This window comes from Ammospiza caudacuta, chromosome 1, assembly GCF_027887145.1.
Source record: "Ammospiza caudacuta isolate bAmmCau1 chromosome 1, bAmmCau1.pri, whole genome shotgun sequence".
NCBI lineage: Eukaryota > Metazoa > Chordata > Aves > Passeriformes > Passerellidae > Ammospiza > Ammospiza caudacuta.
The window spans coordinates 28000483-28017107 of NC_080593.1; the positions used below are offsets into that span (position 1 = coordinate 28000483).

Here is a 16625-nt window from a genome sequence, read left to right on the forward strand (position 1 = left end):
TGGGAAAATTCTACAAGGTGCCAGAGTAAGGCACAGAACTCAAACTGAAAATGTACTATTTAATTGAAAGCAAGATTTTCATTCTCTTTCATAATACAGGACTTGACAAAATATTACAGTAAACAGAGAATATCTGCTAGAAGTCTGCCATATTACTTTACTTTGGTTGATTGAGGAAACATAAAATTCCTTAACTTAAAGCACTCTCCTTCCATTCAGTTTTTTTTTTTTTTTTCCTGTGGGAAGTCACATCATTAATTTTGCCACCACTTTTGATGGAAAGACTCTCAAATTAAATAGATACAGTATATGACAAAATATCTGTCTGAAAGATGAGATCAATAACCACTTATGGAATGTGAAAGTAAACACCAGGTTGTTAAAGTGCAGTCAATCTTGTAGACATGTGTGTATGTCTTTCCATTCAGATTTTCTAAGCAGATGATCTTTACAGTTTTGGAAAACGCATCCAATTCTCACTTTTTTAAGGGGAAAATGAAATGAAAAATCCTTATTCTATTCTGGTTTTCAATGTTGCCTCCTTTGGCACAGTTTTCCACCGTGTTGCTCCACATAATGAAGCAACACCATGTAAAACTTTAAGATTACTGTCTCTAATTTACCAATCTCTTGAAATAAATTAATAAGAAGCATAATATTCCAACATTTGCATAATGGTATGTTGAAATTAATTTTTATGACATACTATTGATTTTTAGAGTAATTTTTACATGCACAATGAGCATGCATGACACTCAACATAATATGCCTATTTGGTGTAGAAAATGGATATAAGTAAACATAGTTTGCCCATTGAATTTGCATTGAATAGTTTCTAATTAAAAAAGAAAAAGAGTAAGTAACTGCTATTCATACATTTTAACCTTTATTTAACTAGGGAATCGCCCAAGTGAGACAGTTAAAATTAAGGGCCAATCACACCCCTGAGACAGTCTTGCTTCAGGTAATAGAGAAAGTGGTCTGAGGAATTCCATGCTTCATCTCTAGCCTTCACCATGATAAAAAACTTATCATCACAGTAGTTCAGGGAATTTTACTCAGAAAAATAACAAAGATCTTTCATTGGGAAGCTTTTAGTAGTAGCAGTTTTTTCATATCACAGGTAACAATCAATCTTTAAATATGCCAAAATGCTTTCCAAATGCTGTGTTTAGACACTAAGTGATGTATAAATGCAATCTCTTATATTTTGTTTTTACAACAAAACAATTCAACCATAGGACAGAAAAGTTTTATTTCAGGTTATTAAAAAATGTTTTCATCACTGAGCACTTAGAATGAATTTCATGCAGGATTACTCAAAATTCTTTTCCTGAGGTAACAGTAAAAGAAAACAGCTGTGTCTGGGCATCTTATGACCATCTTGTTCCCATGAATTTAAATTAATTTCTTTCAGCATCACAAAAGAATGACTGAGCATAGGTTTTGACGTGTATTGTTTAGCAAAGACACTCTGACATAGGATGATACTGGATGCATATATTTACAGTTTAAAACCTTGTCTTATCTCTGTGCTTTCATACTTTCTTGTGTCAGCATTAAAGATTGTTCTTTATTCCTTGGAAGTAATGCTGAATGCCAAATAGACTATGTGTAACACTACAAGATCAATGTGAAATTTGACCAAAATTTGGGCCAAAATTAGAAAGAAAAGTTAATGCATTTTTATAACCTCTCTTTCTCCTTCAGTCTAACTAATAAATTAGATTCGGTTTACAAGGAATTTCAGGTTTGAGGCTAGTAACCTAAAAAATAAAGTAAGATTTAATTATCCATTCCTGAAATAATCTATATTAGGAAATTTTAGCTGAATACGTTTTATATCATTGGAAAACACCTCCTTGAATTACTGCATTTTAAAAACAACTGAAAAGAAAAAGAACAGTTCTACTTTTATGCATTTGCTACACTTATCAAGACATAAAACTCTCCATCTTTCTCTAAAGACCCTCAAGAGACTACACCCCAGTAATGACCAGGCTGGCAAAGAGACTGAATTTGTATGTGACTGCATCAGTATAAGCAGACACAATTTCGTATTTCTCTTTCTGTTCATTTGCCACACTGGTTTCATGGCAAATAACACAAAGAAACTTCTGCAAGTACTCACTCAAAAATCCCAAGAAAAACCCAAGCCTAAAACACATTATGACCAACAAGTAAATAACATTTTCTTCTCATTTTCTATAAATCTGAATTCGCTCATCCAAAAACGTTAGATAATTCAGAACCTTATGCTCTGAGAAATGGCACAATTCCATGCATGTAAGCAGTTCCCCTGTGTTTAATAAGGCAACAAATGTGTATTTGCAGATGTAGAATAAATTTATGCCCATAAAGGAACTTTCCTCCTCTTTATTCTACATCAAGGGTTTTAAAGGTACTCGGAATAAGATGAAACAGTCCACCTCATATAGTAAGAGAAACTTCATGACTAAACCAGTTAAGTGGATGAACAGAGATGAAACAATTCATGACAGTGGCAAGAAAATGGCAGTATGACTGTGGCCTTCAGGAACTTGATTGTCACGGCTTAACTGCTACAACAAATGTTCCTTCTTCTTCCTACTGACCTGAGTACTGTGAGGAATTCTGCTTCAGCTCAGTATTAGAAGTTCAAATTCTTACCAGAGGCCTAACTTGATGTTTTAAATCTACAGAAGGGACTGGAAACAGCAGCTATGATGGAAGCTGAAATACAATTCCCGATGCTCAGAAGTGAGAGGAAAAGCAGTCACTATCTAAAATGGTTCAGGAGTGGAGCAGGCAACTGGTCCAGCATCCCAACTGGCTTATGAGCTTCCTTAGCTTGAATTTTGGCCTGTCACTTTCAAACCGATCTGAAATTTCCTGAGAATGCTCAAATCCCTTTAACTCTTTCAGAGCCACATAAACATGTTAAGCGTACACATATAGCAAACAAGGTCCCCCAAAAGGGCATCGCCTCCTTTGCATGTTCTAACCAGAAATCAGGTTGGAGGCTTTAATTTACCTACCTGTTATTTCAAAAGTGATTGATAGCAGAGGTGCAGCACTAGCCTTCGACTTGCTCTGTGACTGACTTTCTGAAATAACAGGGAAACGCCACCATGAGAATATGAGAAGGGAGGTCTTTAAATCAGCCTTACCAAGACAGCATTTGCTACAACCAGCAGTAAACTACACTGAGATGAAGGCGTTTCCCCACAGCATAATCTGGTGGGTGTGTGCCCTGGCTTTTTCCCATCCTCAAATTACTCATAATTTTCTATTCTATGACGGGAGAGAGAGGGAGGATGAGTAGAGCAGCACCTCTTCTGAAAATCTGTCCCCTATCGTGGAAACAGCCCAGAGCTCCTTTTTAAACTAAAATCCACTTCACTCCCAGTCTGAGCTCTTGAAAAACTGTTCTCATGTTTATGCATCCAAAGACTAGTTACATTTTAATCAGCTTTCAGGAGCCTGCAGAGATTACCTCCTGATGGGCTCCATGTATTCCTGTCACAGTCTGATAAGGGTAAATTTCACACACGCCTAATCTGGCGAGACTTCACAGCCTACCAAAATCCTAATCATCATTCTGAACAGTAAGCTGCCACTGGTCTTATTGTTACCTCTCCTTAGCTGGGAGGTTTTTATAGCTCACACTGCGGCAGAGGCATCTAAACTTTGTTCAGCAGAGGCGATTTACTAAAAGCCCTTGGGCAGAGCTGATTTGCATAAAACAAAGAGGCTTGAAAGCTTCTTCTTTTATAAATACAGATGTGGGGCTGCAGAGCTCACGAGTCACACCCTACTGATCTGAGCAGTCACGTTGAAATGGATGTTGGCATTAACATTCCCCACAAACTCTACCTCCACGGCAAGTTTGAGAGTACCTTTAAACCACAGCAGGAACCTTGCTACTCTGCTGTTTGGCCAGCCCTGGACAAAATGTGATATTACATAGGATTTGCATATTGATGTTGTTTTTCCTGAAGTATATGGCTGTGTGTTTGCAAGAAATAGGTAGAGGATAAAATTTAATTTAAAAGTTAAATGCATTTAGCTTAATTCACTGATTTCTGAATCTACAGTTCTGCATTACTATACAGAAGCAGATGTAATATAAAATATTCAAGTGTTGTTCTAAAATATGTATACTACCAAATGAATTAAAGATTTTTGTTCTAAGCTGTTCTCTCTTTCCTTAAGAAGCTGTGCAGGCTTTAACAGTAACAAGGAAAAATCTCTTTTCTCTTTCAGTTAGGTAAATAAATCCATGAAATTATATTGGCTTCAAGTACTGAAAGCTACTTAAAAACTTAACCAAATCAAGGAAAAAAGAAAATCAGTTCCTTGCAAATTAAATCTAATAATATTTTTGCATTTTTCTATATTGAGCTTACATGCCAGAATTTACATATTCCATCTGCACGTCAAACAGCACAGGTTCATCACCCAGATGAAGGACACACAAGAAATTTACAGTAGATGAAAATACCAAGTCTAGGACTTCTGACCCTCCTTTTCATGTTCTTTCTTATGGAAAGTTGTCCTGCACAGTATTTTTCAGTAGACACTAAGAAATAGTAATTTGTAGGAATTTATATTTGGAATGTATATTTGCAGCATAGAGAATGAAATCTTTGCTACAGCAATTAAGCGTTTTAACCTGAATTTAAAAAATAGCAGTAACTCACAAGGTAAGGAGGCACTCGTGGCAGAAGACAATGAAAGCTGTGAAAGAGCTCTGGAATGCTGACACGCTCTGATTTCACACTAATTTAATTGCAATTGAATCAAGTTTACCTTCTTTCTCCTTGAGGGTGTTTAGGTAGGAGAGGAGGTTCTCGTTGGCCTGCACACAGTACACCTCCCGGGTCTGAAGGCCGCCTCCGCACAGCGCCGTCTGGTTCCCCCGCCTCTTGTCCTGCTGGCTGAGGAGAGGATCCACGCGGCACTCCGTCCACTCGGTGCTGCGCCAGCCGTACCTGCGCCACACGTGGTTAACTGGGTCTCTAGGAATCGTCCAGCCATCTCACACAGCATTCAATTACGCAAGCTGAAACGCCTCAGTACCTCATTAACTTCATAAAAGGCCTGAGCGCCGCCATTTCTTGCACACAAAGGTGCATTAAATCTCACATTTCATGCGTATGGAAACTTTTTTTTGCATTATTTAATTTTTAAAATCATTACCCTTTAGGAGGATCTTTTCTGTTCAATTCCTGAAACATACCACATATAAATAGTTTATTTGAGGGGAGAAAAACTTGATATACAGAGATATATAGTCCATGTTCAGATAACTTTCAAGACTGTGACTCTCAGCATGTGTTTAGAGCTTGACAATTTATATAAACAAAATCCAAAATATGAAGGAGATGTGAATGCTGAGAAACATAAGAGCCAAAAATGAGGGAAAAACCTCACAACTCCCCCTCCCTCCACCCTAACAACCCAAAACCCTATTGTTATCTTTGAAACAAAAAGTTTCTTCTGGGTATCAAGTTGAAACTATGATTATAATTTTTATTATGACTTCAGGACAACTTTTCAGTAAGTTCTCTTTTTCACAGTTAAAAGGAAGATCATTCTGCAGTACAAGCATCCCTACTGGGTACTGATGAATTATGAGAATCTGGAATCTTCCTAATCAGTGAATACACAGCAAAGATCTTTGACTCACATTTAAACCCCAATTGGGATTATGAACTGCAAGAAATGCCACAGAATTCCCTACCTAACAAGTACTTTAAGGCTAAATACAGCAAAATGCTTCCTAATGCAGCTGGAAATAAAGAAAAATGATATTTCAACTCTTAAATGAAAAATATATATCATAGTCAAAGATGCTTAATATCAAGTGACATTTCTCCAGACCCTATTCTTAGTTTGATAAAGAAAAAACTCAGTTGGGACTTTAATATTAATTTTGATTAGATAAGGATTAGAGCAATCTCTTGAATCATAAAGTGCTCGCTGTCATTTCTCCTAAGGTTTATTTGCTGTCACTGTTAGCCTCTCCCACTTCCCATCTAGGGTCTTCCTTGTGCTGAATACAACTCTCACTAAAATAGTCTGTTAGCTAACCAGATGTTTATCACCCCTTTCCTGTGTTCAACACTTGGCCTGCAAACAGACAAGAAATTCAGAAAACAATGATTCTGGCATAAATGTTATGTAGAGAAAAGATCACTGACAAATCAATACAATTCCTTTATTTTTATCTTGCCTGAATCTGCATATGTGCAAACATTGTTTTTTAAAAACTGAAATGAATGAAAAGAAAATATATTTATTATTATTCCTGTATTTTGAGGAGGACCTGGTTACACTACAATGGGAACTATTTGCAGATTTTGGACTTTCAAGAACACTGAATAAACAGGGATAAAGAAAAAGGGTAAAGTCCTACCCATTATTTCTTTAATAATGGTTTGGTTGATATTCCATTACCAGCTTTGTAGGCTTAATTGAAATTGCTCATTTTAGTAGTGGAGAACTGAAATGAGCCAACTTACGTAATGCAGGGTGCTACGCCGTCTCCTTGAGAAACACACTGCTCTGCTTCTTCTAACTGTGGGCATTCACTCTCACTGCCAACGGGGAGCTGCTTAATGGTCCGTGATCTTGTGCGGTTCCCTTTAGGAGTTGTCATGTCAAAGCATGTTTTGGAGCAGGGGGTCCATTCTGACCACTCTGACACCTGGCACTCCTTCGTGATCACACAGGACTGAAATGTGATGGGCAGCTTTTCCTGATTGCAGAAGCTGCAATGAGAAAGCGTTCACAGTCATGAACTCCTACAGCAAAAGCACTGTCAATGGTTACATGAAAGTCAGTAAATATTTTTAAAGCTGTTAAGTTTTACTCCACGTTTGTTTGATCCCAAATAGTCAGCAAAAGGGCTTTTGATTAAAGCTACTTAAACCAGAAAAATAAGATATAATAAAAAATTACCAGTATTGCCATATCTGTGATCAAAATATTGCCATATCTGTGAATAAAACTGAAATCTAAGTCCTCCTACATGTATGGAAATATAACAGAGGAAATACATACATTTTTCACTTCTTATCTTTTATTTTTAGGCATACTCTTTTTTCCTTTTGGAACTAAGTACAAAGTAAGGGACAATTCAAAACCGAGATGACTAAAGGAGTTTTTGCTGAGAAAAAAATACTCAGTGTCACGTTGTCCTAATTTCCAGACTAAAAATGGTTTAAAAACACAATGGCAATATATTGAATGCTTGGCCACTAATAACTTACTTTGTTAATCATTAATCAACTATTGCCATAATTATGCCTCATTGTTCAAACAGGGAATGATCTCTAACCGAAAGTGAAGTGTTCCCTGCTACCCATAATGCTTTCCCGTTCCTTACGAAGGCCATAATTTAATTTCCATTTTCTATCTGATTGTCCCATTCACTTATTACATAGGCTGTCAGCAAGATTTTCTCCCTCTAAATCACTCTTAATTTTAAAACTTATATTCTAGGTAAAAACTAGCATTTCTATTTTAAAGTTTGATTCACAGTAGAAAAATGAGAAATAGAGAGGGTAAACTACCATTAAATAAAACATAACTTTATCTCCTTAATTACAATTACAACATAGATTTCTTTTTTTTATCATGTCTGGGTTGGAATAAAAATCTGGCTTCTGAAGCAGTTAGACAGGAAAAATATTCACTGGTACTGCAAGTAGCACTCTGTTCAATACCAGGCCTATAAACTATACTATAAAGGCTTGATTTTTCCCTTTAAAATAACACAAAATAATACAGAGAAATTAATATTTACAAGTATTTCACTGCCATACAAAATTGGGTCCTACCCATATATTCAACATGATTTTGAACCTCTATTTACAAAATTTTGTAATAGAACTAGGAATACTTGATGAAACTGAGAGATTTAAAAACACCATAAATGAAAGCATAATATGCATAAGAAACAGACCAATTCTACATCTTGCTAGCAGAAGATCCTGGTTATGGAGACAGTGTCAGCATGTCCAAACAGAGGTTGACCAATCTGTGAGCCATCATCCCTAATATATTTACTTTGGATATTGGAGAAATACAAAATGAATGGACTTCAAAAGACAGTCAGGTGTCATATTTTTGGTCTTTAAATTGCATCTCCCTCTACTACTGGAGACAATAAGCTGGAGACACTGCTGGGCTTGACAGACCATAGGGGATTACTCAGAAGGAGATTTCTAATGTTCTTATTATGTCAAAGGTAGTGGTGATGGGGAGCCCTAACACATGATAGTCATCTTTTATTCTGCTTTAGGACAAAAGCTATATCCTGTTTGTGGAGAAAGGCACTCAGAGTTTTTTAAAAAATTGTTTTTTAATAATGTTTTTTTTCACCTACATGTAGCCCCATCTGGCATAGGACTACAGTACTTTCAAAATCAATAAATCAGTTTCTGTACCTTTGACAAAACATATAGCGATCCCCCAAAGACACATCTTAATGACTGGAGAAAAGACACATTCCTTATAGTTTCTAACGTGGGCAGTATTTGCAAAATTTTTTGTAGAACAGATGAAGTATCCTCCCCTTCCAAGTTCCCATCCAATGTGACACCTCTGAGGGCAGAGTAAACCAATCTCTTCACACTCACTGTGACTGGGGCTGAGGTTGATTATAGATGCACATTGCCAGGGAATATGCACAAAATTGCCATCACAAAGTAGCTTTGGTGAGGAGGGAAGACGGTAACTAATGATGGGCAACAGTCCCTGGGCTTTGCATCTGTTTCAAAACTTATTGGGGAGAAGTGTTACATGAGAAAGGCTAATGTTTGTTACTAATTATTTCCATGTGGGGATGAAGAAGACCTAAATAGAATTGTACCATGCTACTAACTTCATTGTTTATTTATGATCCTTAACAAAAATAAAACAATAGAGTTAAAGTGTGCCTCACTTCGAATAATTACTTGTAAAATAAAATAAAATAATTTAAAATTAAATATAAAACAAGGATGTTCTTAAGCTCTTGCAACTGGAACATAAATATTACTAGGGAGACAATCAAGAGGTAAGGTGAGCTATATTTATTTCCTTATTTGTTTACTAAAACCATTAACCACTTGCACTACTACTAACAAGAAACTGATACTGTAAGTCAGCACTACACAACCTCTTTTCTGTTACACATACTGTCACATTATTTTGTGAGAGAGCAGAGATAACAACAATTAGAAAAAGGAGAGTTGGCCAAGCAAATTAGCTGCTGTTTATTCTTTTAACATTTGGTTTTCTTTGAGCAAGTTAGAGAAACTGTGAGAGCTAACTGGAAATGGCCACTATCAAGAGTTTTCCTTCATATTCCAGGCAGCAGAAGTATATGTGTTGTACTCTAACCAAGTAAGGAAGGGAAAAATCACATACTTAAAACTTTATTTTACCAGAAGAAGACTGATTCTAAATCAAAACATAGCAATGTGTTTGCTAAACAAAATGGTTTCTTTAGTGGCTGGTACCTAATGCTACAGATTTGATCTCCACAAATAACTGAAAGCAAAGCTTACTTGGAAGTGAAGCTCTCTGCATTTTTTGATGGATTTATGTGTCTTGTTTAGCCATGGAGACTTGGTGTGAATCTTTTCACAGAATAAAAGGCAAATGGGCAAGTAACACAACAGAAAATAAAAACAAACCATTAACATTCATTTCTTGATACCGCCCAACTCACTAGAAGTTTTGCACCAAACATCTTCATGCCCTTGATTAATGTGTAAGTAGACAACATATGCAAATTTAACCATTCAAGAAGCACAGGGAGGACACAAATAAGTCCTCACTATCAACCCACATAGCTATGTCCAGAAAATTGCTTGGAAAGCTCAAAGAAAAGCATGAATTACATAAAAATGCTGTTAAAAGTCAACAGAGCTGACTGGATACAAGAAGCAGCAGCATAGGGGTAACATACAAAGTCTGCAGCATCTTGCTCTCAATCCAGTGAATATATTCAAAGGACAATGCCACAAGATTTTTGGCAAGGAAGAAGGAATTGTATAAATTGAACTAAGGCTGTGGTTTGAGAAAGTACCATTTCACACAACAGTTAGATATCGTGGGGAAATGAAGCTTAAAGTACAAAAGCACTTTAATGACACGATGGAAAGAGAAAGCAGTCCCAAACAAAACAATACATCACAGGGGATGAATTGCTATTAAGTCAACAATAAACCTATTCCTGACCTCAAAGACATAGATTAGACAAAAGAAGTAAAGAAAAAGGTTCAAAGGACAACCTACAGAACACAATTACTGCTCAACCTCTTCTGCAGACATGTGGTCAAGAATTTGTGTATACTCACGTTCCACAGCCTTGCTTGTGCTTCTACAGCAATAAATAAAAACTAAATATCACTTAAGAATTAAAAATAGGAAGGTTACACCCAGGGATTTTGAAGTAATTTATGGGATAATTAAGGCTAAAGACATGGGGAGAACAAAGGTTGACACATAAGCCTGGAGCAAATTACACCATGGTACCTGTGTACAAATGAGCAAGTTGTGCAGTTGAAAGAACTCTTTTCAGTCAAAAATAAGCTTTAAACGATGTGAAAAAATTAGATTAAGTCAGGAGAAATAAAATACTTCTGAGGTATTCTAAAGATCTATTAGAAAATGAAAAATACTTTTATACCTTTAAAAAATCAGGAAAACTTGATTTTATATGCTAATGACCTGTATGAGTGTTTATAATCTCAATCTCAAAAGCTCTCTTTTAGGTTGTGTAGAAGTCATAGAAGAGACCACTGGAATTTCCTCCTCTACAAATTCAACTAGACAAGAAATGGGTTTTTCTCATAGATTTTTTGCAATAAATAAAGCTGGGCATACTGCATTCATGAAGCCAAATGCATGGTAATGCATAACAGCACAACTGATCTCTAAATTCATGCAAGATGAACAGAAAAAATAAATAGGCTTTAAACTAGGCAGTAGGACTCTGCTGCATGAGCATATTCCATTCATAACCTGCACAACTAAGAGATTTTCTGCTTTTGCTGGTGTTTGTCCATATTGGACTGGACTAGTAATTTGAAAGAAGAATTAATGAGAGAAGATGAAAAGCAGCATCAGAATGGCTGGGAGGTTCTAACTATTGACTAACTAATAATCCATGAAGTCGGAAAGCTGCCTTGGCAGTAGCAAATGGAGGGCAAAAATGGAAAGACAGCAGGTAGTCAGTCACACTATCCCAAGATACGCTCTGGTTTTCTATGGCTTACAGACTTTTGGAACACAAGCTGAATATTTGCACTGAAGAGTTTATAGTGCTCACCTCCATGAACTAAGACAAAAGTGTCCTAAACCTTGGCAAGATTTTGGTAGGTACATCATCTTAGAAACAATGCATTACAGAACTATTTTACCAACTCATAATTGTAGATAGTTATTTTTGCATTAAAAGTGCTCAGTTAATTTCATTTTCTGACTTCAGGCCTTGCATAACTGTGGTTTGCTTTCTCAGTGGTATTTTTGAGCTTCAACACCTCTATAAGATCTTTCCTTGACTGTCTCATTGTTAGGTCCAAGAGTCCCCTTACACTTGATCTTGTTTTATTTGAACACAGTTACATCCTTGAGGACTGTTCAGTGTTCATGCTGAAGACACTCCTAAAATATCTACACATTACTATATCTCAACAGTCTATAAGTTAATGGAAACAGGAGTCACAAACACAAGGTATTGAGGAGACACCATTTTGAAGTTCGATTTTGTGCTTTTCCTGATACACTGCTTTTTATGCTCAAATGTAATGGAAAAACACTGTGAAGTTTGTAATTTAAATCTAAAATTGAACAGTGAAGAACATGTCCTTTACAATAAATTCAATTAATTCGCTCAGTACTGATATGTAACAAGCACTGCTATTTATTGGTTTTGACTATAATGTGAAGATGTAAAGTAATGGAGCCCAACTGGCAAGGTTAATGCAAACTAAATAGTCTCTTCAATAACTTTTGTTTATTCTGCCTCAATTCCTTCACCATTATCAACATTCAACTTTGGTTTTCCCATTATCCATGTTCAGCTTTGATTTTCATTAATGAAATTTTCACAGTTACTATTCCTTACTTTCATTCACTATACTCATTCTCTCAGAATTCTGATATATTTGTTTTTCCTTTAGCTAATTTTCCATTTGATTACATACAGAGATTTCCATTATTCTGAAATGAATAACCTGGCTACGGTTCAGGAGACTGATGCCAACATAAGCTCTTGGCACTCAGGAGGAACAAAAGACAGGGCTTTGACTGAAAAGTACTTAAATAAAATTTTTCATTATTTTAAATCGAAAACTGTGATATTTTAATCCTAGTTGACTGTTTGATGTAGTAGTGGATCATGTATGTCCACAGGGTCTTGGCTCCTGTCACTCTAGACTTCTTTGTAGATGTACCTGCAGATCTGCCCAGTTGCTCCAGTCCTGGCACGACTGACCTACTCTTGCCACTGGTGTGGAAAGCAGACACAGAGAGTGTCAGAGAGCTCAGCACAGCCAGAATTATTAAGAGACACTCAACAGACATCTATATGGTCAGACACCACACACAAAACCTAGGGAAAAACTGCATTCTTCCTCCTCTTGACTCTCTCATACTAAATAGTGTCACAGTGATGAGATACCACATGCCCTTCAAGATCAGGAAGAGCTGTGGAGTCAGAATGTGTTCTATTTTCCCACCTACTGGGAAGGAACTTCATTATTCTTTTTCAAGTTCTGCTTGCATTCTCCAAAGCAAAACCCCGACAGAATCCAATTATGTTTTGAACAAACAAGACTGACTGAATGAATGAATTAAAAACTTTAGAGGACTGAAGAACATGCAATCAAAAATTAGGCTATCTGCCTAGAAGAAACACATACTAAATATCATAAGTGGAGGTTCAGCAGTTCAGCAGAAAAAGGTAGCTGCTTCTGAAGGTGTCAGATCAAAGGACAATCAACATTCTAAGGAAATCCAAAATGCTGTAACAGGCTTCATCTAAATACTAAGAAAGAAGAGCAAGAACTACCTAGAAGATTAAAATAAAAAAAAAGTCCACAGTGAGCTCCCTCAGAGTAGAATAATTTAACCATATCCTAGCTGCAAAGTCCTGTACACCAGCAGGCATCTCCCACAATCAGCTACAGCATCAAGAACCATAGGATTTTCTCTTGAATTCTTGCTGATCTCATGAAACATTACTTCATTGAATACAATTAGAAAAATGGTTTCCAACCTTTACCACCAGCCACAAGATGAGAACTGCTGACATACAAGCCCATTTCACCAAACTCATCTGCAGAAAGACTTGGAACAATAACCAATTACTTGCAGAACACCAAAAGTACATGTTCATTTAGCACTTGAAAACCAAAACTGCGCACATACACAAACACACAGAAGCAGGCTTGTAAAGGCTGACATTTTTGACTGAAGGGCAAAGTAAAACTAGAGAAATCTTTTGGAAAAGAGTCAGTAAGCAAATTTGTGTTTGAATATAGCAACTGTAAATCACATTATAACAAGCCACAAGGCTGAGCAGCATCCTTGCAAGACAACCTACAGGCATGCTTGAACATTGGTCCAACTCCCAAAGAATCCTTAAGACAAAGAAAAGAATTTAAAGTAGGAGCTGAGTACAAGCACATTTTGCCTTTCCCAGTGGAGAGAATATCAGCAGTTTGCTCAGAATTTTTTTTTAAATCTCAGTAAATTGCTACAAGACTAGAGAATATTAGGAACAGTTTGCAAAGACCACATTTGCTTCTCATAAATGTAACCTTACAGCGAAGGCAGGGGTAAAGTCTGTACCACACCACTCATTAGCATCACATCCTAGAAAAGCTCAGGCTTAAGGTGCTGGGAAATCTGACGACCCATGGGCAGACCCACAGCCTAGATGCTCACATCCTTAACAGAACTACCTCACAGAAATGATCTGGTTAGGTCAGGAGGTCAAATCAACCTTTGAATTATAAGGATCCATGTGTGCAATTTTCTACATTGCAATTTTAGCTTTGAATGATCACACTCGTGGGCAGGAAGCCTGAGGAAACACAGCAGTATTCATGCTGAATATTAATCCTTTGTGTTATCTGGAATTAAATCCAGATCTTAATATTGCATGGGGTGTGTCTTCTCCTTGCTCTTTATTTGACCACCTGGGAACTTTAAGACCTACTCTGAATGAGTAAGAGGGATTTTGGAGTTATGGGTAAAAGAATCAAGCACAATGTCCTGATGTGCTGCAACAAGCTATTTATTTTCCGTGCAGTGTTCTCCTCAGAGTTCATACAGCTTGTTGGAGGCTTTAACCTCTGAAGTAAAATAATCAAATTAACTCTGTGCTATTCTTGGACCACAAGTATAGCTGGATTTTGAGACTTTCGCCTAAAGTCTTTTGCCTAAAGAAAAAAAAGGATGTTTTCTCATAAATAAAATCAAATTTTAAAGAATTCTATTTGATGTGCAGGTACTAGATAGCAGTAATAATAACAGAGTGATTTAAATGCAGAGCTTAGATAACTTCCATGATCTACTCTGAAGATGTAAAATGTCTTTTGTGAAGTCTAGTCATGCTTGAGAGATTCAGTTTATGGTTGGTACCAACTCTTTCTTGAAAGAAATCACTGAAAATACAGTGCCTGTACATTTTCCTAGTAGAAAATGACATAGTCTTGATTTTATTTTCCATACAGCTGCATTGTTTAGTGTTGGTCATCTTGCACATTGTTCTGAGAAACTGTTAGTACCTTCCAGTATAATGGGCCATTATAATCACACAATGAGCCCACTTCTATTCATTTACAATTCCAATACTGTCCACTTAAGTGTTTTTCACAAGACTATTTTCCCATGATCCTTTCACAAGTCTAACTAATTCTGCCAAACAATTTTGAAATAAACAAAACCACTTAGGCTTTCTACACTACAGAAGATAGAGGTTACATACAGCTACTGTGTCCAGAAAAAACACTGGCAAAGCAACAAGGGGTGCTACTATACCCAAACAAGTGTCAACAACAGCTGCTGTGGGGCTGCTGCAGATACCATGAGTGTCTGAGGAGACAAGAAAGCAAAAGTTCTCAGTGAGAGTGCGATCTTTCACAGCCCAGTGATACAGCGACATGCATGCACATCTCATGCTACAGATAATTTTGAAATTGGCAGAGCAGGTTATTTGGCAAGCATCCACAGAGATGACTTATTAAAGCTTTAGGGAGGAATTTCCCTTTGTCAGTGGGAATTTTCGTTACATAGCATTAATCAGAATCTACTTTGACTCAAAACAACAGCTAGATTCACAGGGCTGTCAGCAAAGAAAAAATAAACTAAATGCCAAACTTTATGAATAACATATGCAGTATTAACGTTAAGATATAAAGAAATATATTACTGACATTTATATTACTACTATTAGTTGTATTTTAGGCATTAGTTTAGATTTGGTCCCTATATTGATGCTTAGATTTGGCAGTAACACTGGCTACATTGCATTGTCCAGCACTTGGAAAAATGTGATCAAAATCAGGAGATGAGTCACACATTTTATTTCCAGTGGGACTGCTGAAAGTTGGGCACTGAAATAGCCAATCCTGATGTTCTGGTAAGTTGTGGCTTCTGTGTGTGAGTCCTGTGCATTTCCACCTTGAGGGACAATATGTCCCAAGAGGATGCTCAATTCACAGGCTCCCTTACCATAACATTATTAAGCTGATTGAGAAAACAAGGGCATACTCTAAGTCCCAGACTATGCTTAGCAGTTTAATAAAAAAACAAACAAAACCAAACCACAAAATAAATCTAAAAAAGGAATACATTCTATTTTGTTCCCTATAGGACTCTTTACAGATTATGATATAATACCAGTATAGGAAACCAAAAATTTAGAAAAATACTCCTTGATTAACTTTTATTCTATCACACTGAGGTCAATTAATATTAACTGACAACGAGGCAGAAAAGCTGCATAAAAGTATAGTGTAGGAGAATCTTCATTAAAGATCTCAGTGCCTAATTCAATTTACCACTGTGCAACATAATCTCTAGATTGAAGTTGAAAATTCAACACTGCATTCATTCAAGGAAATTATTTATTCATTCATAGGATTTATTGCCACAAGAGATGATCAGAACATAGAGTACAGCCCTCATTACATTATAGCCTATTATATTTTGCTAAGGAGGACAATTACATGTATTTGAATAAAAACTATATACCAGAAAGGCACCCAATCTTGATGATTTGCACAGAAATATATGAATGTCATACATCTAGGTGACAGAACAACTGTTCACTGTATGAAAATAGGTTAAAATATGATGTGGAAAAAGGAATCATTCATTGCTGTTTCAATTATTCAGCACGGTGTGTACGTTTCCATCTTAAATCTAGATTTGGGCATGGTATGTCAAATGTGTAGCAATACTGACAAGACACTGTCAAAACAGCAGTCTCAGTAAGATGATGGAGCAGGTACTTACAATAGAAAGGAACACCCATTGAATAATATTATGCATATCCACAGAAATTACTGTCTCCACCAAAATCACATAAAAAACTACAGGATGATTCTACTTTCAAATTCATGGAAATTGTAAAG

The 16625-nt window shown here is 36.5% G+C and overlaps 1 protein-coding gene across 1 annotated transcript in view; it reads right to left on the reverse strand.

The window, feature by feature from the left end:
* THSD7A (thrombospondin type 1 domain containing 7A) overlaps positions 1-16625 on the reverse strand; it is a 189228-nt gene that overhangs the window by 93629 nt on the left and 78974 nt on the right. Inside the window, exons 3-4 of the mRNA XM_058800424.1 lie at positions 6507-6755; positions 4792-4973 (exon numbers count right to left, since the gene is read on the reverse strand). Of these exons, the coding sequence (XP_058656407.1) occupies positions 4792-4973; positions 6507-6755 (431 nt within the window). The remainder of the gene's footprint in view (positions 1-4791; positions 4974-6506; positions 6756-16625) is intronic.